This window comes from Oncorhynchus clarkii, chromosome 19 (assembly GCF_045791955.1).
Source record: "Oncorhynchus clarkii lewisi isolate Uvic-CL-2024 chromosome 19, UVic_Ocla_1.0, whole genome shotgun sequence".
NCBI classification, from domain to species: domain Eukaryota; kingdom Metazoa; phylum Chordata; class Actinopteri; order Salmoniformes; family Salmonidae; genus Oncorhynchus; species Oncorhynchus clarkii.
Window position 1 is genome coordinate 44,664,071 of NC_092165.1, and position 24,473 is coordinate 44,688,543.

Below are 24,473 nucleotides of genomic sequence, written 5' to 3' on the forward strand. Positions count from 1 at the left end.
CAGCAAAATCCGGCCAACAATATGTAGCAAGCACTGATGAAATGATCTTCTTACAATTCTCGGCTTGACGTGATTTACAGAAGGATCCATCCATGAGTATGAAATATTATCTCCATCTTTCTACACCAATGGTGTCTGTTGCAGTCACGCACAGTAATAGTAGTAAACACACACAAACCCACAAACATACGTGTCCTCATGGACTGTTCATAATTGGGCTCAGTTACCCAGTAGGAATACCAGAGCAAAGCATAGCATCCTAAACATCCTGATGCCGTCAGCACTACAGAACAGAGCAGCATGTCTCCTCATACGACAAAAGGCCCTGACTAAAGCCTCGTTGAATTCTTATGGGGCTGAAACAGGGTGTGTGTTACGCCACTTTTAAAATCGAAGGCATTTCATATGTCATACCACTGTTGCACTCTGTGGTTTTTACTGAACAATAGTCATTACAGTAACCATGATGGCCGCTAGGCCTTTTAACACAAATCCAATTAACTATAAAAACTACAGCTGGTAAATTGACAGACACACCATTTTGAAATGTATTCAGGACACAAATCACAGGGATGGAGAATCTAATCCAAAAAAACAATCTGGGGCAACTTTGGGCTTCTGATCCTGAGCATTCTCGTAGCACTCTCTGGTGATATTAGGGTGATATTAGGGTAAGTGTACCTATTTAGCCCACCAAAAGTTTAGACATTTCTAACGTACACAGCCCTAATTTTCATAAGGAAAGTGGAGATAAGATGAAAGATGAATCTCTCGTGAAGTTTTAATTTCACAATATTTTTAATGTGACATCAAAATATTTGATAAAATATGTTAAAAGTCCATACTAAACTTAATGGGTACTGAATGTACCCTTTAAGCCCATGGTTGTTCCAGATAAGCCCACTCTTTAATAATCAACTGTAATTCATTTCCAATTGTTAAACACTTACAAAATGACATTTCTTATGTAAACTTACAATTACAATAATCTCCCCTAAAATTATTAAAATCAAATGATCATTACTATTTATCATTGAAGTAGCATTAATAAAAAGTGGTGTCCAATTGTATCCGCAGAGATCAATTTGGGCTCAGTCTTTTGTTCTTGACATCCAGTGTACACCAGATTAAACTAATCATAGACTTCAATCAAAACTTGATTAGTTGAATCAGGTGTCTTACTGCTTGTTTAGAACAAAAACCTGCACCGGCCCTCTGTGGATAAGACACCATCCACAAAGACCATAACACAATCAACGTTTAATGAATTATCTGAAAGCTGTTTAACATTTGCTATATTCCTATACTTGTTAATTAGTTTAACTTGCCTATCTGAAGACTGTTTCAAATCTTCCGCTCTGCTGTTGTATTGCAAAGGGTGATCCAAACAATAGAAACACCTGGATGAATGAGGGACAACAATATGACAACGCCCCGGCCATTTTTCATATATCCATTTGTCTTGTCTTGTTTCCATACACACCTGGTTTTCATTTCCCCAATCAATCTACTTGTATTTTACCCTCTGTTTCCCATCCTGTTTCCCATTATTTTTTGAGCACGTTTGATTTATGTAGTGCTCTCGTTTTTGGAACTATAATAAAAGTGTGCCTGTTCATTATACTCTACTCTCCTGCACCTGACTTTGCCTCCAATACACCATTGACACATGTGTTGCATAATTGGAGCATACTGGAACAACAATGATTTATGGTAAAAAAGACACTATAGCAAAGTTTACTTAGAATATATTTGGAAACCTATGGTTTGGGGTATTAATATACACTATATATGGCAATATTATGCAAAGTCAGTATTGATCATGTTGAACAATATTTATTTATTTCCATTTATATTCTGTATAGAGGGTTCTTTTTGTGCTACTTTACCCTTCAAGCCCACCTGAGATAAATGTCAAATTTACCAAAGGCAACAAAGTTTAACAATTCAAAGTTAATTTCACAGTAAAATAAGCCTAAATGTATAAAAAGAAATGTTAGCTGTCAGTGCTTAAAATCTATTATATTGTTGTGGTTCACTAAGTTATGTTGCTTCTGTATTGACTGTGACGTGGCACGACTGCGTGCATGAAAATCCCATATTTTCAACTGGCAAGATATTTTCCGTTATCTTATCTGAAAAATATCAGAAAAATATCAGAAAAATATGTTTAGCCGAGTGTCGCCTCCACACAAGTTTGTTTGCAGCTTTGAAATTGGCCACTAGTAGGAATTTACACATAACTGTCAATAACTGTCACGCCCTGACCTTAGAGAGACGTTTTATTTCTCTATTTGGTGAGGTCAGGGTGTGATGTGGGGGGGGGGGCATTTTATGTCTTGTATTTCTTTGTGTTTGGCCGAGTGTGGTTCCCAATCAGAGGCAGCTGTCTATCGTTGTCTCTGATTGGGAATCATACTTAGGTAGCCTTTTTCCCCACCTATGTTGTGGGATCTTGTTTTTGTACAGCTCTTGTAGCCTACGGAATGGTACGATCGTTTTGGTTTCACTTTGTTATTTTGTTGCTGGTTCTCATTTAAATAAATATGATGACCACCAATTACGCTGCGCCTTGGTCTCCTTCAAACAACGCACGTTACAATAACTTAATAAAACATCAGATTGGCTTTGAATAAAAACTGGTATAATACAACAACCACATTAACTAGTTGAAACATTAAATAGCAAAAAATATATACAGTACCAGTGAAAAGTTTGGACACCTACTCATTCAAGGGTTTTTCTTTTTTTTCTATTTCTACATTGTAGAATAATAGTGAAGACATCAAAACTATGAAATAACACATGGAATCACATAGTAACCAAAAAAGTGTTAAACAAATCAAAATATATTTTAGATTCTTCAAAGTAGCCACCATTTGCTTTAATGACAGCTTTGCACACTCTTGGCATTCTCTAAATAAACCAACTTCACCTGGAATGCTTTTTCAATAGTCTTGAAGAAGTTCCCACATATGCTGAGAACTTGTTGGCTTCTTTTCCTTCACTCTGCGGTCCAACTCATCCCAAACCATCTCAATTGGGTTGAGGTCGGGTGATTGTGGAGGCCAGGTCATCTGATGCAGCACTCCATCACTATCCTTCTTGGTCAAATAGCCCTTACACAGCCTGGAGGTGTGTTGGGTCATTGTCCTGTTGAAAAACGAATGATAGTCCCACTAAGCGCAAACCAGTTGGGATGGCGTATTGCTGCAGAATGCTGTGGTAGCCATGCTGGTTAAGTATGCCTTGAATTCTATTTATTATCACTGACAGTGGACTGGGATATGTTCCGGATAGCCTCTGACAATAACATTGATGTATATGCTGACTCGGTGACCAAGTTTATTAGCAAGTACATCGGAGATGTCGTACCCACTGTGACTATTAAAACCTTTCCTAACCAGAATCTGTGGAATGATGGCAGCATTTGCTCAAAACTGAAAGCGCGAACCACCACTGGGAACATGACCGAATACAAACAGTGGAGCTATTCCCTCCACAAGGCAAACAAACAAGCTAAGCTTCAGTATAGAGAAAAAGTAGAGACGCAAATCAACGGCTCAAACACGAGACGTATGTGGCAGGGTCTACAGTCAATCACGGATTACAAAAGAAAACCTGCCCCGTTGCAGACAATGACGTCTTGCTCCCAAACAAATTAAACAACTTCTTTGCTCGCATTGAGGACAATCCAGTGCCACCAACGCGGCCCGCTACCAAAGCCTGTGGCCTCTCCTTCTCCGTGGCCGACGTGAGTAAAATATTTCAACGTGTTAACCCTCGCAAGGCTGCCGACCAAGACGGCATCCCTAGCCGCGTCCTCAGAACATGCGCAGACCAGCTGGCTGGTGTGTTTATTGACATATTCAATCAATCCCTATCCCAGTCTGTTGTCCCCACATTCTTCAAGATGGCCACCATCAATCCTGTCCCATGATAGCTAAGGTAACTGAACTAAATGACTATCGCCCCATAGCACTCACTTCTGTTATCATGAAGTGCTTTGAGAGTCAAGGATCATATCACCTCCACCCTACCTGATACCCTAGACCCACTCCATTTTGCTTACCACCCCAATAGGTCCACTGACGATGCAGTCGCCATCACACTGCACACTGCCCAATCCCATCTGGACATAAGGAATATCTATGTAAGAATGCAGTTCATTGACTACAGCTCAGCATTTAACACCATAGTACCCTCCAAACTCGTCCTTAAGCTCGAGCCCCAGGGTCTCGACCCCGCCTTGTGCAACTGGGTCCTGGACTTTCTAACGGACCGCCCCCAGGTGTTGAAGGAAGGAAACAACATCTCCACTCCCGCTGATCCTCAACACCACCCACAAGGGTGCGCTCTCAGCCCTTTCCTCTACTCCCTGTTCACCCATGACTGCATGGCCATGCACGCTTCCAACTCAATCATCAAGTTTGCAGATGACACTACAGTGGTAGGCCTGATTACCAACAACGACAAGACGGCCTATAGGGAGGAGGTGAGGGCCCTCGGAGTGTGGTGTCAGGAAAATAACCTCTCACTCAACGTCAACAAAACAAAGGAGATGATGATGGACAGGAAACAGCAGAGGGAGCACCCCCCAATCCAGATGTACGGGACAGCAGTGGAGAAGGTGGAAAGTTTTAAGTTCCTCGGTGTACACATCACGGACAAACTGAAATGGTCCACCGACACAGACAGCGTGGTGAAGGCGCAACAGCACCTCTTCAACCTCAAGAGGCTGAAGAAATGTGGCTTGTCAACTAAAACATTCAAACTTGAACAGATGCACAATCGAGAGCATCCTGTCGGGCTGTGTCACTGCCTGGTACGGCAACTGCACCTCCCTCAACCGCAAGGCTCTCCAGAAGGTAGTGCCATCTGCACAACGTATCACCAAGGGCAAACTACATGCCCTCCAGGAGACCAACAGCACCCGATGTCACAGGAAGGTCAAAAAGATCATCAAGGACAACAACCACCCGAGCCACTGCCTGTTCATCCCGCTATCATCCAGAAGGCGAGATCAGTACAGGTGCATCAAAGCTGGGACCGAGAGACTGAAAAAAGCTTCTATCTCAAGGCCGTCAGACTGTTAAATAGCCATCCCTAACATAGAGAGTCTGCTGCCTACATAGACTCAAATCTCTGGACACTTAAATAAATGGAAATAAAGGTATCACTAGTCACTTTAAATAACGTCACTTTAATAATGTTTACTTAATACTACATTACTCATCTCATATGTATGTATATACTGTATTCTAAACTATCTACTGCATCTTGCCTATGCCGCACGGCCATCGCTCATCCATATATTTATATGTACATATTCTTATTCATCCCTTTACATTTGTGTGTATAAGGTAGTTGTGAATTTGATAGCACAAGCATTTCACTACACTTACATTAACATCTGCTGACCATGTGTATGTGACCAATAAAATTTGATTTGACCAGCAGAGCACATCACACCTCCTCCTCCATGCTTCACAGTGGGAACCACACATCCAGAGATCATTCGTTCACCTACTCTGCGTCTCACAAAGGCATGGCGGTTGGAACCAAAAATCTTACATTTGGACTCATCAGACCAAAGGACAGATCTCCACCGGTCTAATGTCCATTGCTTGTGTTTCTTGGCCCAAGCAAGTCTCTTCTTATTATTGGTGTACTTTAGTAGTGGTTTCTTTGCAGCAAATCAAATATGACGGCCTGATTCACGCAGTCTCCTCTGAACCGTTGATGTTGAGTTGTGTCTGTTACTTGAACTCTGTGAAGCATTTATTTGGGCTGAAATTTCTGAGGCTGGTAACTCTAATGAACTTATCCTCTGCAGCAGAGGTAACTCTGGGTCTTCTTTTCCTGTGGCTCTCCTCATGAGAGCCAGTTTCATCATAGTGCTTGATGGTTTTTGTGACTGCACTTGAAGAAACTTTAAAAGTTCTTGCCATTTTCCACATTGACTGACCTTCATGTCTTAAAGTAATGATGGACTGTCATTTCACAGTTCTTATTTGAGCTGTTCTTGACATAATATGGTCCTTTAGCAAATAGGGCTATATTCTGTATACCACCTCTACCTTGTCACAACAACTGATTATCTCAAATGCATTAAGGAAAGAAATTCCACAAATTAACTTTTAACACGGCACACCTGTTAATTGAGGCTCCCGAGTAGCACAGTGGTCTAAGGCACTGCAAGAGGTGTCACTGCAATCCCTGGTTTGAAGCCAGGGTGCATCACATCTGTGTCACGCCCTGACCTTAGAGATCCTTATTATTCTCTATGTTTGTTTAGGTCAGGGTGTGACTCGGGTTGGAAAGTCTATGTTTTCTATTTCTTTGTTTTGGCCGAGTGTGGTTCCCAATCAGAGGCAGCTGTCTATCGTTGTCTCTGATTGGGGATCACGTATAAGTTGTCATTTTCCTTTTTAGTTTTGTGGGATCTTGTTTTCTGTTTTGTGTCTCTATCTAACAGAACTGTGTGCTTTCATTTTCACTTTGGTTTTTGTTTTTTGAAAATAAAAATCATGAACACTTTCCACGCTGCGCTTTGGTCCACTCCTTTTGACGAGAGCCGTTACAATCTGACTGTGATTGGGTGTCCCATAGGGCGGTGCACAATTGGCCCAGTGTCGTCCGGGTTTGGCCTGGGTAGGCCGTCATTGTAAATAGAATTTGTTCTTAACTGACTTGCCTAGTTAAATAAAAGTTAAATGCATTCCAGGTGACTACCTCATGAAGCTGGTTGAGAGAATGCCAAGAGTGTTCAAGGCCAAGGGGGGCTACTTTGAATAATCTAAAATATATTTTGATTTGTTTGACACTTTTTTGGTTACTACATGATTCCATATGTGTTAGTTCATAGTTTTGATGTCTTCACTATTATTCTACAATGTAGAAAATAGTACAAAATAAAGAAAAACCTAGGAATGAGTATTTGTATCCAAACTTTTGACTTGTACTGTATGGGATACTATGGAAAAAGAAGTAGCCTACCATCACTACGTTCAATCAAAAATATTATTTGGGAGCTGCAAACAAGTGCTTACAGATAACTGTACAAGCAGCAGGTTTTGAGCTCAACTTATGATTATTTGATCTGCTAATTAAATGCTGGCGTTGGTATGAAATTGCATTATTGCGATCCCTTGTGGGTCCTTTTAGATGTAACTCCAGCAGTGTCTGTGCTGACACTTGTGTATGACGAGTAAAACTCAAACGGAGAACATTTTAAAAAGGCACATGGATGCCCTGAGCAGAGCTAATGACGTAGCGCTGAATAACACTTGTTTCCTCTCCAGGCTAAGTGAACGCCCACACCACACATACTGTAGTGTCAGTTCTGAACAAATAACAGCCACACACAGTGCTCAGAGGAAAGTGACCAGATTGTATTGGCACAGCAGAAACACCACTCTGGGATACAATTCCCAAAGTTCACTAGATCCTTCATATAAGGCTTCATACACGAGGCGAGTAAACCTTGAGCTCCTACAATACACACTCAAATGCATATGCACACACACCAACAAGAGCCAGGAGGGCAATAAAGTGGATTTTCAAAGACAATTCTGTCATTGTTCTCCCCCTGTCATCCTTGTAATGGGTTTATCATGAAGAGTATGAAAGGTCAAAATATACAGCAAATAATGCTAATGGTGACAGTCTAAACAAACAACAAAACCAACAAGTGGCCATAACAAAGCTAGACCCAGGCCTCCTCAAATCTAGTCATACAATGACTTGACATCAGAGAGGCAATGTGACAACAATCTTAACCAGGGAGGAAACCATAACAAACATATCCCTTTCAACCCCATGTTGTACAATTCCCCCATATAAAGGGACTACGGTGAGGTCTGCAGCACAGACCTAGCAAACAGCTCGACTGCCACAGACAGAGAGCCAGGAGGTGGCACTCACTGCAAAACTGCCTGCCTGCCAGTCACCCACCGCCACCAAAGTGACGACAAAAGATGATCCTGGCTGCTCCATGTGGAATTCCACTTTGCAGAACAATGACTCCCAGCGTAGCCTACACCACACAGCACTCTGACTCTGCACGGGATCCTTCCAAGCCGTTCCAATGCCACTGCATTGGCCACAAAGAGTGGCTGCCACACTCCTGGCGCAGATGGTAGGAGATTTTGGAAGAGAGGTGTTGGTCAAATATCTTGTTTTACAATTGACTGAAGAAAGGAATATATTATTTGAAGCTCCATGTTAAGACCAACATTCACATTCCTCAAAAACCTTAACATGCAGTTGGAAAATGGCACATTCATCAGCCATGCTATTTTTTTTAAATGGACAGACTGAAAATATTTAAGTATGTTTCCAGTGCAGTGTAGCCAATGGCAATGATTCCCAGACTGCCCAAACTGAACATTAGCAAATAGCTTTAACAAGACGAGATAGCATCAAATTAAATCTAAAGCCTGTGAAAACAGTGAGATAGAAGTTGGGACTCACAGAGAGGCAGGGCGGGAAGTGCCGAGCTGCTTTAGAGTTTCTGGTTGTCAGGGTATCCAAACAAAACAGGCCATGATGACACCAGGAATAGGACAGAGAGGGAAAGGAACACCACCAGCACTCATGCAGGCAAATGGCGGCTCACAAGAACAGCCAGCTACAGTATCACAGCGAGGGAGAGACACCACACATGGAAAATGCTGTGAGGGGGATGTGGATGTACCCGTCTGGGTTTGGGGTACCTCCTTTCTCTCTCTGAGCCCCTGTCACTGTGATCGCCTGTGAAGGAGGCAGGTCCTTAGCACACGGTAGCTGGCTGAGCCCCACACACGTAAACACCCACATAGGCTGTGAGACTGCCAGTTTATGGCACCCATGCCCAGGCAGGGGGGCCTGCAGAACCGAGGTCGGCAGAGCCTCTCTCTCTCTAGTCCCTTCCCACCCAGCATCCCCAGCACCTACTGGTAGGCCAGGAAGGAGAATAGAGACAGGATGTCTGACTGAAGCACTGCAGTTAGTTACAGCTATAACCTCCATCTGGAGACAGGAGGAAGGGGGGAGCAGAGAAACTAGCCTGTAGCAGGAGACAACGAGAGAGGCAGGGAGAGAAAGAGCTAGAGAGAGTGCAAGAGAAAGATTGCGAGAGAGAGCGAGAAGGCACTCACAGGTCTCTCCATGTCAGCGCTGAAACCTGGGCTGGGTCCAAGCGCGAGGCAACAGCCGAGGTGGCGGAGAGGGCTGCTTGGAGTCCACGATCATGCCTTGATTACAATGAGCCAAGTTGGGCTGACAGCCAAGATGTCTAACAAATGCACAGAGCGCCCCTGTTAACGGATTTACAGCCCCCGTCCGCTGGCTTGCTCTCCCACTCTCTCACTCTCTGTCCCTCCCACACACATGCTCTTGCTCTCTCCCTCTCTCTGGAGCACTTGCTCTCAGTTAAAATTACCTCTCACACCCCTTTCCCTGCCTGTCCCTGCCTGTCCCCTCCTCCTTCTGTCCTCTGCTCAGAACACACTGGTTAAATACTGTTCCCCTACCAATACACTCACTCCTACCCACCTCTGAATTTAAAGGGAAACGGGAGATTATTTTTAGTAAGCAAATCTTTGGTCTTTCTAAGAGTGATACAGTCCCTCAATACTAATAACAGCAGTCCAGTAAGTACCACTCAGAGTTCTATTTTCAGCCTGTCATAATGTTATTCCAAACATGTACCAGCCCATAATGAGATGGATGTATTTGGTCGTTAGAACAATCCCCCTACCATCTCTTTAACAGCTGTTTTGCCTGTGAGCGTGAGTGCCCAGGCAGGGTATCAGTTGGGGTGGGGGGTTGACTGCAGGATTTCCCACGACTCCTCCTGAAGGGCATGCTCCAGGCAGACAAATGCCAGACTGCTCAAGGAAGCGGCAGGGAAATCAAAACACTACGACTTGCACTCAGTTGCTCAGTTTTCCCAGAGTGCTTCAGACAGACAGCTTCTTTGATAGAGTATTACGTTACCATCCCAGCACACTATTCTGGGTTAAATAACACTTAGGCCCACATAGCAAACATTGTTAGAGGATTACACATATCAAATGCTCTCAACAGTGGTATTTTACAAATACTTTAAGATTATTATTTTAGAAAAACAACAATATGTAATTTCCTGCAGTGGTTGCCAAACTTTTTATAGTCCCTTCAAACATTCAACCTCCAGCTGTGTACCCCCTCTAGCACCAGGGTCAGTGCACTTTCAAATGTTGTTTTTTGCCATCATTATAAGCCTGCCACACACACACTATATGATACATTTATTAAACATAAGAATGAGTGTGAGTTTTTGTCGCAACCCTGCTCGTGGGAAGTGACAAAGAGCTCTTATAGGACCAGGACACAAATAATAATAATCAATAATTTTGCTCTTTATTTAGCCATCTTACAAATAAAAACATATTTGTTTATTGAAAATTGTGAATAACTCACCACAGGTTAATGAGAAGGGTGTGCTTGAAGGGATGCACATACCTGTAACTCTGCAATGTTGGGTAAATATTGGAGAGAGTCTCAGTCTTAAATCATTTTCCACACACAGTCTGTGACTATATTTAGTTTTCATGCTAGCGAGGGACGAGAATCCACTCTCACATAGGTACCTGGTTGCAAAGGGCATCAGTGTCCTAACAGCTCGGTTTTCCAAGGCAGGATACTCTGATCACAGCCCTAGCCAGAAATCTGTCAGTGGCTTCTGATTAAATTAAATTATCACAGAACTGCTATTGCAATTTCGATGAGACTCTCTTGTTCAGATATCGGTAAGTGGACTGGAGGCAGGACATGAAAGGGTCTAACGAATCCAGTTGTTTGTGTCGTCCGTTTCAGGAAAGTACCTGCATAATTGCGCACCCAGCTCACTCAGTATCACTCCCTATGTCTCCCTGTCATGGCATTTGTGCCATCAGTACAGACACCAACACATCTTGACCACCAAAGTCCATTTGATCACAAAGCTGTCCAGTACTTTAAAAATATTCTCTCATGTTGTCCTGGTTTCCAGTGGTTTGCAGAAGAAGATGTCTTCCTTAATTGACCCCCCATAAACGTAACGGACAGCTGTGCCAGGCCCGCCACGTCTGTTGGACTCATCCAGCTGTAACACATATAATTCACTGGCTTGTATGCAAAGAAGTAATTGTTTCAAAACATCTCCTGTCATGTCACTGATGCGTTGTGAAACAGTGTTTGATGAAGGTATTGTCTGTATAGTTTTTTGGCCCTTTTCCCCCAGCATTGTCCCAGCCATATTCACGGCAGCAGGAAGAATGAAGTCTTCCACAATAATATGGGGCTTGCTTGTCCTAGCCACTCGGTAGTTCACCATATACATGTAAGACTCTTCTAGCCCCTTCTTATTAATGGTATCTGTTGCTTTTATACATGTCTTACTACATGAAGTAGTCTTAATTCACGCTCAATAGACTCCCATAGCTTATTTTTCAAATTTCCATGTTTCATTTCAAAATGTCCGCGCAAGAGAGTTAAATAAAGGTAAAATGTTAAAAATACTCAGGCGAGAAAAAAAACATCACCAAAATGTATAGCCCTGTTGGAAAATCTAAATGGACTGTTTGAAAATGTGAATCAGATTTTTTTTTGGCGTACCCCCGACGGCATTGCACGTACCCCTGTTTGGGAATAGCCGATTAATTGTAATCAAACATTGGCCTAGATCAGAACATGCAAGTTTGAAATTGGTCACCTATTTCTACAATTTATCTTCTTAAAATGTAACTTTAAACCTAACCCTAACCAACTGCAAATCTTATGCCTAACCCTAAATTAAGACCAAAGAGGGCATTTTTGTTTTCATACATTTTTACGATTTAGACCATTTTTACTTTGTTTCTGTGGTAACTAGTGGAAACCTTTCAAATGTCAGGACAGATGAGAACAAGTTGGCTAGTCTTGTTATATAAACTATGACCTCTTAAAACATAGTTCACTTGTTTAAAAAGACCTTGGGAATGTTGCCGGCCTTGTCACAGGCTGCATAGGCTCACTGAGTTCCAGCAGGTGAAGTGAAGATGAAAAAACACTCACGCCCTGGTTCACAGCATGGTCACTACAGGGCTAGGACCTCTTCCACATAGCCAATCTCATCGTGCAGGTATTCCATACCCACTTGCCCAACTGTTGAAAGTTGGCTTGCTAAAAAGATGGTTGCATACTTACAATAATAACTGCATTAAACAGCACATTAAAAGATTTGCAGTGACACTCAATTATAAATTGTTATGCATAACCTGCATGCATGATGAATTGAACTAGCTAAATATACAAATCAATTGAACTGTCCTCGACGGATTGCAATTTAGCAAGTAAAATTATTTTAATGACAAGAGAGCAAAATATTGCTAGCTATCTATACCTGAGATGTTGCAAGCCACGGTGGATGATTTGTCACATTCGTCAGGGTAAAACACTTTGATAACTGTATCTGCTATAGGATAGATGGTGACTGCAGTGTGTATTATTGTAAGCTTATCTCAACTCTTTGACATATATGGCTATCAAAACTTTAACATATCATCATGGCGAAGTGTGCACCCTTCATTCAAATAAAAATTGTTCAGCATCTGTGCAAATTGCAGATGTAATTTGAGTGGAAATATGGCAAGTGAGAATGCATTTTACCCTCTAGGTGGAGTACTTGCTTTATCCTTCTGGTTGGTAGTGTAAACACCTCACTTGCCATACTGCAGGTATTCACAGGCTTGCATCAATCAGCCTTTGTTTGCATGTTTTCATGCATAAGTCTATGTTGTCATATCATTGTTGATGAAGGAAAGACCATTTTATATATTATATATCATATTTATTGCCTATGATAAACCTTTAGAGATTCAACTGAAAGACACAACTAGGTTATGGGGTTAGAGAGCCCCAATGAGACCATTGTCACCGGTCTCATATGGGGCCATGGGTTAGCGGAGGTAGGTCTGATAAAGTGCTAAATAAACCAGCTCTCTGTCACATACTAAAATATTTACTAAACTAATAGTAGATTTCACATAAATGGAAAGGGACACTGATGTTTCAGCAATTTGCATGAATTGTTAACTGTCAATCATGTTGTCAAAGACTAAAGAGATTATGGTTGGTTTTAGTGTTCTCTCTTGAGTTAAGGGAGTTGTCGATCATCTTTAGCTACAATTAGCTTATGCTCTTCCTTTTAAATGTACAGTATTAAGATGGGCGGGCCAAGTCAACCTGTCCTCAGATGACTTCTTTCATCTTATCTTATTTTTGAAATGTGCATCTCCTGGATCTTTAGGTTTGACATAGTTATGATGTCCTAATTTTGTCTTTGTTTTCAACTACCTCATTTTCAACAGTCAGTATCATCATCATCATGACAACATTTAGGGTGGTACTCTCAGTCATTCAATTATCACTCATTGTCTCATCTCTCCGCCCTACTTTACCTGGCCAACAACAAACACCCATCCACCTGTAATCAAATTAGGACTGGGTGTGGTTATTTTATACTCTACCGATGTATCAAAACGCTCGATCTTATAAATACAAACTGAATATACATCTTATGTACAGTCTGTCAACATTCTGCACCAGGTAAGGCTTTCACTTTAATGTGAGAATGGCGGTGTTCTTATTCAATTGTTGTTTATATGCAGAAAATTACTTTGATATTTACAAGGACAAGAAGATACCAGATTTTGATTTGATATACAGATTATTTTCAGTATATACTAATAATTTAAGGCATAACTAGACTATAGGGTTAGATAGCCCCAATGAGACCATTGTCACTTGTGTTACATAGGGCCATGGATTTGTGGGTCAGTCTGGTAAAGTGCTAAATAAGTCAGCTCTCTGTCACATACAAAAATATTTTATAGAATAGACCAAATAAGACAAGGATTTATTAGTAAAACTCTGTGTCTCATTTGTTTGCATCAATGATTGGTGTAGCCAAGCTGAAGTAAGGAGGACTAGGAGTTTGGTATCAGCCAGGCAATGTTTTCTTGAGATGAGAAGGGAATAATTACTTCCCATAGAAGCAGTGGCATGATGTGACAGGGAGATACATTTTCTGTACATTTCTATGTGGTGAGGTGGATACCCAGCTAGCACATAACGTTCTGAGAACCATATGTTTCTTAGAGCTTGGCAAGAGCATGGTTGTCCTATGGTTATTTTGGATAAAACCTTCCCACAACTTTCTGAGAATGGTGCAGGATAGTTGCATTTTATTTGGAACATTCTCAGCACATCTAAGGAACTTGACAAAAACCTTGACAGAAAACGTTGTTTTCTTGGTATTGCATTACTTTAACCAGTGGTGGAAAAAGTACTCAATTGTCATGCTTGAGTAAAAGTAAAGATACCTTAATAGAAAATGACTAAAATAAAAGTGAAAGTCACCCAGTAAAATACTACTTGAGTAAAAGTCTAAAAGTATTTGGTTTTAAATATACAGTGCCTTGCGAAAGTATTCGGCCCCCTTGAACTTTGCGACCTTTTGCCACATTTCAGGCTTCAAACATAAAGATATAAAACTGTATTTTTTTTGTGAAGAATCAACAACAAGTGGGACACAATCATGAAGTGGAACGACATTTATTGGATATTTCAAACTTTTTTAACAAATCAAAAACTGAAAAATTGGGCGTGCAAAATTATTCAGCCCCCTTAAGTTAATACTTTGTAGCGCCAGTGTGTGGTAGTAAAAGTAAAAGTTGCTCAAAATATAAATAGTAAGGTAAAGCGCAGATACCCCATAAAACTACTTAAGTAGTACTTTAAAGTAGTTTTACTTAAGTACATTACACTACTGACTTTAACAGAACGTTTCCTAAAAGTTCAAACATGGTTACATTTCATTTCAATTTTGGTAATGTTCTAGGAACGTTCTCCAAATGGTTTGACATTGAAAGCGTTCTCAAATAGTTCAAAGAACGTTAAGGAACAACGTTCTTCTGTGGCATTTCTGCCCTTTAGCATAACGTTTCCGACAAGTTTCCTCATGGTTCTCAAATTTTTCCGAGAGCGTTAAGAAAACGTTCCATACAAACCTCAAGCAAACTTAAATAACATTATAAGAATGTTATTTAAAAATATATGCATTCACTTCTCAGCATCAACAAAAATCTATCCTCGATGTTGTTAAGTGTGTTCAGGTGTGTTGGCCGCACCAACTAATTGGCCACACCTGATCTTAATGAGTACTTGTTTCCTTTGGAATGGGATCTATTGAATAGACTAATATGAACAGCTTTGTATTCGTAAAAAACATGGTATGCTACAGTTGCTCCATCCTGGTGTTGCAGGGACTAATTCCATGGATAGATAGAGTTTGAATCTCACTGAGGCCATGTCCCAATAAAAAATACATGTTTTTCCTTGACTAATGCCTAAGGAAATTAATCTCCATGTGTCCCATCTGTGCTTGGAGTAAAAAACAAGTTAACCCCAAATAAGCTAGCAGTGTTATTAAAAACCTGATTAAAACATTCAGTGAAAGTTGTAAGGAAAAACCTCCAAATAACCTAGATTTAACACGTTCTGACCTTAGTTCCTTTGTTTTGTCTTTTGGTTTAGTATGGTCAGGGTGTGAGTTGGGTGTGTTGTCTATGTTAGTTTGTCTATGATTTTCTATTTCTGTGTTTGGCCTGGTATGGTTCTCAATCAGAGGCAGCTGTCAATCGATGTCCCTGATTGAGAACCATATTTAGGTAGCCTATTTGCCATTGTGTTTTGTGGGTGGTTGTTTTCAGTCTTTGTGTGTCTACACCAGACAGAACTGTTCCGGTTGTTTCTTTGTTGTTTTGTTATTCAGTGTTCAGTTTACCTTATTAAAAAGACGGCCATTACAGCATTTCTGTTCTGAGACCATTAATAAAACCTCTCTCTAAAACCTCAAAGAAGCAGAGTAAAATGTTCACAGAACCTCCCTGCAATCAAAAAATAAACATTCCCAGGACAGGCTAAATTCTCACTTCTGTCCTCAGAACGTAAAAAAAAACATTTAGCTTTACTGGTCAGGAAATGTACAACGAATGTAAAACAAAAAACATACGTTCCCACAACTTCCAAGGAACCAAATATGCTAGCTGGGCAGAGTTATGGCTGAGACTCCCTGGCCTTAGGCAATTTGCAACCTGAGAGCAAATGTCAAACCTCATTCAAACAGAAATACATTTCAAACTCTCTTTCGAAAAGAGAAATCTCTTTGGAGGTGAAAACTTAGCCGCGAGACTCAGCAAACAAAGAAACGTCCCTTTTTCAGGACCCTGTCTTTCAAAAATCCAAATAACTTCACAGATCTTCATTGTAAAGGGTTTCAACACTGTTTCCCATGCTTGTTCAATGACCCATAAACAATTAATGAACATACACCTGTGGAACGGTCGTTAAGACACGAACAGCTTTCAGACGGTAGGCAATTAAGGTCACAGTTATGAAAACTTAGGACACTAAAGAGGCCTTTCTACTGACTCTGAAAAACACCAAAAGAAACATGCCCAGGGTCCCTGCTCATCTGCATGAACGTGCCTTAGGCATGCTGCAAGGAGGCATGAGGACTGCAGATGTGGCCAGGGAAATAAATTGCAATGTCCGTACTGTGAGACGCCTAAGACAGCGCTACAGGGAGGCAGGATGGACAGCTGATCGTCCTCGCAGTTGCAGACCACGTGTAACAACACCTCCACAGGATCGGTACATCCAAACATCACACCTGCGGGGATAGGTACAGGATGGCAATAACAACTGCCCGATTTACACCAGGAACGCACAATCCCTCCTTTAGTGCTCAGACTGTCCACAATAGGCTGAGAGAGGCTGGACTGAGGGCTTGTAGGCCTGTTGTAAGGCAGGTCCTCACCAGACATCACCGGCAACAACGTCGCCTATGGGCTCAAACCCACCGTCGCTGGGCCAGACAGGACTGGCAAAAAGTGCTCTTCACTGACAAGTCGCGGGACTACCTGGCATGATGACTCCTTGCTGTCCCCAGTCCACCTGGCCGTGCTGCTGCTCCAGTTTCAACTGTTCTGCCTGCGGCTATGGAATCCTGACCTGTTCACCGGACATGCTATCTGTCCCAGACCTATTATTTGACCATGCTGGTCATTTATGAACATTTGAACATCTCAGCCATGTTCTGTTATAATCTCCACCCGGCACAGCCAGAAGATTTCTTCCTAGGTTTTGTCCTTTATATGGCGTTTTTCCTAGCCAACGTGCTTCAACACCTGCATTGCTTTCTGTTTGGTGTTTTAGGCTGGGTTTAGGCTGGGTTTCTGTACAGCACTTTGAGATATCAGCTGATGTATGAAGGGCTATATAAATACATTTGATTTGATTTGATTGTGTCTCACCCGGGGTGATGGTCGGATTCATGTTTATCATCGAAGGAATGAGCGCTATACCAAGGCCTGTACTCTGGAGTGGGATTGATTTGGAGGTGGAGGATCCGTCATGGTCTGGGGCGGTGTGTCACAGAATCATCGGACTGAGTTTATTGTCATTGCAGGCAATCTCAACACTGTGCGTTACAGGGAAGACATTCTCCTCCCTCATGTGGTACCCTTCCTGCAGGCTCATCCTGACATGACCCTCCCGCATGACAATGCCACCAGCCATACTGCTCATTCTGTGCGTGAATTCCTGCAAGACAGGAATGTCAGTGTTCTGCCATGGCCAGCGAACAGCCCGGATCTCAATCCCATTCAGCATGTCTGGGACCTGTGGATCGGAGGGTGAGGGCTAGGGCCATTCCCCCCAGAAATGTCTGGGAACTTGCAGGTACCTTGGTGGAAGAGTGGGGTAACATCTCACAGCAAGAACTGGCAAATCTGGTGCGGTCCATGAGGAGGAGATGCAATGCAGTACTTAATGCAACTGGTGGTCACACCAGATACTGACTGTTACTTTTGATTTTGATCCCCCCTTTGTTCAGGGACACATTATTTAATTTCTGTTAGTCACATGTCTGTGGAATTTGTTCAGTTTATGTCTCAGTTGTTGAATCTTGTTATGTTCATACAAATATTTACACATGTTGATGAGTTTATATATGTATGTATAATATATATAGAGTGCCTTGCGAAAGTATTCGGCCCCCTTGAACTTTGCGAACTTTTGCCACATTTCAGGCTTCAAACATAAAGATATAAAACTGTATTTTTTTGTGAAGAATCAACAACAAGTGGGACACAATCATGAAGTGGAACGGCATTTATTGGATATTTCAAACTTTTTTAACAAATCAAAAACTGAAAAATTGGACGTGCAAAATTATTCAGCCCCCTTAAGTTAATACTTTGTAGCGCCACCTTTTGCTGCGATTACAGCTGTAAGTCGCTTGGGGTATGTCTCTATCAGTTTTGCACATCGAGAGACTGAACATTTTTCCCATTCCTCCTTGCAAAACAGCTCGAGCTCAGTGAGGTTGGATGGAGAGCATTTGTGAACAGCAGTTTTCAGTTCTTTCCACAGATTCTCGATTGGATTCAGGTCTGGACTTTGACTTGGCCATTCTAACACCTGGATATGTTTATTTTTGAACCATTCCATTGTAGATTTTGCTTTATGTTTTGGATCATTGTCTTGTTGGAAGACAAATCTCCGTCCCAGTCTCAGGTCTTTTGCAGACTCCATCAGGTTTTCTTCCAGAATGGTCCTGTATTTGGCTCCATCCATCTTCCCATCAATTTTAACCATCTTCCCTGTCCCTGCTGAAGAAAAGCAGGCCCAAACCATGATGCTGCCACCACCATGTTTGACAGTGGGGATGGTGTGTTCAGCTGTGTTGCTTTTACGCCAAGCATAACGTTTTGCATTGTTGCCAAAAAGTTCAATTTTGGTTTCATCTGACCAGAGCACCTTCTTCCACATGTTTGGTGTGTCTCCCAGGTGGCTTGTGGCAAACTTTAAACTACACTTTTTATGGATATCTTTAATAAATTGCTTTCTTCTTGCCACTCTTCTATAAAGGCCAGATGTGCGCAATATACGACTGATTGTTGTCCTATGGACAGAGTCTCCCACCTCAGCTGTAGATCTCTGCAGTTCATCCAGAGTGATCATGGGCCTCTTGGCTGCATCTCTGATCAGTCTTCTCCTTGTATGAGCTGAAAGTTTAGAGGGACGGCCAGGTCTTGGTAGATTTGCAGTGGTCTGATACTCCTTCCATTTCAATATTATCGCTTGCACAGTGCTCCTTGGGATGTTTAAAGCTTGGGAAATATTTTTGTATCCAAATCCGGCTTTAAACTTCTTCACAACAGTATCTCGGACCTGCCTGGTGTGTTCCTTATTCTTCATGATGCTCTCTGCGCTTTTAACGGACCTCTGAGACTATCACAGTGCAGGTGCATTTATACGGAGACTTGATTACACACAGGTGGATTGTATTTATCATCATTAGTCATTTAGGTCAACATTGGATCATTCAGAGATCCTCACTGAACTTCTGGAGAGAGTTTGCTGCACTGAAAGTAAAGGGGCTGAATAATTTTGCACGCCCAATTTTTCCGTTTTTGATTTGTTAAAAAAGTTTGAAATATCCAATAAATGTCGTTCCACTTCATGATTGTGTCCCACTTGTTGTTGATTCTTCACAAAAAAATACAGTTTTATATCTTTATGTTTGAAGCCTGAAATGTGGCAAAAGGTCGCAAAGTTCAAGGGGGCCGAATACTTTCGCAAGGCACTGTATATATATATATATAGTCGTGGCAAAAAGTTTTGAGAATGACACAAATATTAGTTTTCACAAAGTCTGCTGTCTCAGTTTGTGATGGCAATTTGCATATACTCCAGAATGTTATGAACAGTGATCAGATGAATTGCAATTAATTGCAAAGTCCCTCTTTGCGATGCAAATGATTTGAATCCCAAAGAAACATTTCCACTGCATATCAGCCCTGCCACAAAAGGACCAGCTGACATCATGTCAGTGATTCTCTTGTTAACACAGCTGTGAGTGTTGATGAGGACAAGGCTGGAGATCACTCTGTCATGCTGATTGAGTTTAAATAACAGACTGGAAGCTTCAAAATGAGGGTGGTGCTTGGAGTCACTGTTCTTCCTCTGTCAATCATGGTTAACTGCAAGGAAACACGTGCCGTCATCATTGCTTTGCACAAAAAGGGCTTCACAGGCAAGGATATTGCTGCCAGTAAGATTGCACCTAAATCAACCATTTATCGGATCATCAAGAACTTCAAGGAGAGCGGTTCAATTGTTGTGAAGAAGGCTTCAGGGCGCCCAAGAAAGTCCAGCAAGCGCCAGGACCGTCTCCTAAAGTTGATTCAGCTGCGGAATCAGGGCACCACCAGTACAGAGCTTGCTCGGGAATGGCAGCAGGCAGGTGTGAGTGCATCTGCACGCACAGTGAGGCAAAGACTTTTGGAGGATGGCCTGGTGTCAAGAAGGGCAGCAAAGAAGCCAATTCTCTCCAGAAAAAACATCAGGGACAGACTGATATTCTGAAAAAGCTACAGGGATTGGACTGCTAAGGACTGGGGTAAAGTCATTTTCTCTGATGAATCCCCTTTCCGATTGTTTGGGGCATCCGGAAAAAAGCTTGTCTGGAGAAGACAATGTGAGCACTACCATTAGTCCTGTGTCATGCCAACAGTAAAGCATCCTGAGACCATTCATGTGTGGTGTTGCTTCTCAGCCAAGGGAGTGGGCTCACTCACAATTTTGCCTAAGAACACAGCCATGAATAAAGAATGGTACCAACACATCCTCTGAGAGCAACTTCTCCCAACCATCCAGGAACAGTTTGGTGATGAACTCCCCAGACCTTAATCTCGTTGAGAACTTGTGGTCAATCCTCAAGAGGAGGGTAGACAAACAAAACACCACAAATTCTGACAAACTCCAAGCATTGATTATGCAAGAATGGGCTGCCATCAGTAACCAAAATAGAGAATAAAAGCCTCTCTATGGCCAGGGCGTGACAGCCTATTATCTTCAATATGTTTCACAATATCATTCTACATATGCCATGTTATTGGTATTCTAAGCATATAAACTGTAAAAACATGAATTTACATGCATTCTAATATTCATATTTTGACAGAAAAATGTATCATATGTTATTAAAATTTGACATCAGTCCTCATTTAACTAGGCTTGTCTTACATTAAAAGTAAATTAAGCAGAAATAATGTAAATTAATGTATACTGTTTTAGATGATGGAAATTCCAATCCAAAATTAGTTTACTCTAATTGTGTAACTCCACCAGCTGGTTGAGATGTTTGCAATGCATTTATTATTTTCAAAATTCTTCAAGCTTTGTGAAGTTGGTTGTTGATCATTGCTAGACATTTTCAAGTCTTGACATATATTTTCAAGCAGATTCAAGTCAAAACTGTAACTAGGTCACTCAGGAACATTCACTGTCTTCTTGGTCATATCATGGATCCTTTAGCTATTTGATTTTGAACTTTAGGATCCCTGTAGGAATAAAGAAATATATTAAAAAAAATATTTGATAAAATATTGAATTTGGCCTTTATTACAATAGCTCATAGAAATTATTTGAATAACACATTCATAAATGGCAAAACATAAGGAATAAGGTTTTAAAGTGTCTGTCCTTTATCTTAGAGATATAAGAAAGCTCAATAAATATATATATTTTATGGGACACGTACTGTACTTCACCCCTTTTTTTGTTGGCACAAAACTACTTCCATACTTCATCATTTTTAAAACCAGTACCAGGTTACCTTCAGACGAGTCCGGTGATTCCCATATGGGACGTAGAGCAAAACGGAGGACACCATCTGTCCATGGAACATTACTAATGTTTTCTTAATGTTCTCCTAAAAATGAGAACATGACCTTAAATAGCACCATGATGAAACCTGTAGAAAACGTTATGCTGAATTTCAAAGATTTTCCTGAGTTACAGTTCACATAAGGAAATCAGTCAATTGAAATAAATGAATTAGGCCCTAATCTATGGATTTCACATGACTAGGCAGGACGCAGCCATGGGTTGGCCTGGGAGGGCATAGGCCCACCCACTTGAGAGCCAGGCCCACCGACTGAGGAGCCAGGCCCCACGAAAGGGCTTTATGACAGACAGAAATACTCAGTTTCATCAGCTGTCTGGGTTGCTGGTATCAGACGATCCCGCAGGTGAAGAAGCCAGATGTTGAGGTCCTGGGCTGGCGTGGTTACACATGGTCTGTGGTTGTGAGGCTGGTTGGACGTATTGCTAAATTCTCTAAAACAACATTGGAGATGGCTTGTGGTAGAGAAAGGAGCATTACTTTCTCTGGCAACAGCTCTGGTGGACATTCCTGCAGTCTGCATGCTAATTGCACGCTCGCTAAAAACTTGAGAAGTCTATATCATTGTATTGTGTGACAAAACTGCACACCTTAGAGTGGCCTTTCATTGTCTCCGGCACAAGGTGCACCTGTGTAATGATCATGCTGTTTAATCAGCATCTTGATATGCCACACATGTGAGGTGGTTTGATTATCTTGGCAAAGGAGAAATGCTCACTAACAGGGATGTAAACAAATTTGTGCACAAGTTTTGAGAGAAATAAGCTTTTTGTGAGGATGTCAAATTCCTGGGATCTTTATTTCAGCAAATGGAACATGGGACTAACATCTTACATGTTGCGTTTATATTTTTGTTCAGTATACAACCATGAGGAAACCTGTAGAAAACATTATGCTGAAGTACTGAAATTTCAAAGGAAGAATGTTGTTTCTTAATGTTCTCTGAACAATTTGATAACATTACTTTAAATAAAACCATGAGGAAACTTGTAGGAAACGTTATGCTGAAGTACTGAAATTTCAACCTAAGAAACATATGGCTCTCAGAATGTTATGTGCTAGCTGGGTATCCTGCTCCATTCCCAGAACATTGTGGGCAGATTGTATGCAAAATAACCTTAGGACAACCACTCTCTCATTAAGCTCCAATAAACATATGGTTCTCAGAACGTTATGTGCTAGCTGGGTCTCTAGGGCTTTGCAAACCTGTATTGTGCAATATTCTTCCAGCTCTGTCATGTTGGTTGTTAATCACTGCTAGACAGACATTTTCAAGTCTTGACATATATTTTCAAGCAGATTCAAGTCCAAACTGTACCGAGGCCTCTAAGGAACATTCATTGTCTTCTTGGTCATACCATAGATCATTTAGCTATTTGATTTTGAGATTTTGGACCTCTGTAGGTATACAACAAAAAGATTTAACAATTATTTTATCAAATATAGAATTTGTCCTTTACTACTATAACCCATAGACATGCATTGAATAACACATTCATAAATGGCAAAACAAACAGTAAAAAAAATGTATCATAAAGAACAAGGTTTTGAAGTGTCTGTCCTATAACTATATGATATAAAAAAGCTCAAGAACTATATATGTATTTTTTGGGACAGGTATTTAACCCCTTTTTTGGGCGGGCGGCACAATTTTACTTCCTTACTTCCGTAATTTTTTAAAGACGATACCAGGTTACCTTCAGATACAGATACAGTGACACTCATGGGGGTCGTAGAGCAAAATGGAGAACACCATTATGGGAGTGTCCCCTTTCCATAGTGGGGTCATATTAGTTTGTAGCCCAAACGGTTCACACATCGATGGTACCAACTTCAGACAAGTCCCATGGGGCTTGTGGGGGTCGTAGAGCAAAACGGAGAACACCATCGTGAGAGTCTCATCTTTCCATAGAACGTTACTAATATTTTTCTTGTGGTTTTTATGGTTTTTATTTCTTATTGTTCTGAGAACATTACTTTTCACAGAACCATGAGGAAACCTGCAGAAAACGTTATGCTGAAGTACTGAAATTCCCAGAGAAGAACATTTACAGTGGGGCAAAAAAGTATTTAGTCAGCCACCAATTGTGCAAGTTCTCCCACTTAAAAAGATGAGAGGCCTGTAATTTTCATCATAGGTACACTTCAACTATGACAGACAAAATGAGAAAAAAAAATCCAGAAAATCACAATGAATTTATTTGCTAATTATGGTGGAAAATAAGTATTTGGTCACCTACAAACAAGCAAGATTTCTGGCTCTCACAGACCTGTAACTTCGTATTTAAGAGGCTCCTCTGTCCTCCACTCGTTACCTGTATTAATGGCACCTGTTTGAACTTGTTATCAGTATAAAAGACACCTGTCCACAACCTCAAACAGTCACACTCCAAACTCCACTATGGCCAAGACCAAAGAGCTGTCAAAGGACACCAGAAACAAAATTGTAGACCTGCACCAGGCTGGGAAGACTGAATTTGCAATAGGTAAGCAGCTTGGTTTGAAGAAATCAACTGTGGGAGCAATTATTAGGAAATGGAAGACACAAGACCACTGATAATCTCCCTCGATCTGGGGCTCCACGCAAGATCTCACCCTGTGGGGTCAAAATGATCACAACAATGGTGAGCAAAAATCCTAGAACCACACGGGGGGACCTAGTGAATGACCT

The 24,473-nt window shown here is 41.3% G+C and overlaps 1 protein-coding gene across 4 annotated transcripts in view; it reads right to left on the bottom strand.

Moving 5' to 3' along the window:
- The window catches only part of LOC139375276 (coiled-coil domain-containing protein 9B-like), a 51,560-nt gene extending 42,040 nt beyond the window's left edge, over positions 1–9,520 (bottom strand). The window contains exon 1 of one of the 4 annotated variants that reach the window (XM_071116895.1): positions 9,141–9,520. In XM_071116895.1, coding sequence (XP_070972996.1) covers positions 9,141–9,152 — 12 coding nt within the window. In that variant the 5' untranslated portion in view covers positions 9,153–9,520. Of the gene's footprint in view, positions 1–8,475; positions 8,749–9,140 lie in introns of those variants that run through there. The other 3 variants (XM_071116896.1, XM_071116893.1, XM_071116894.1) reach the window with 3 other exon arrangements.
- Positions 9,521–24,473: the final 14,953 nt, after the last annotated feature.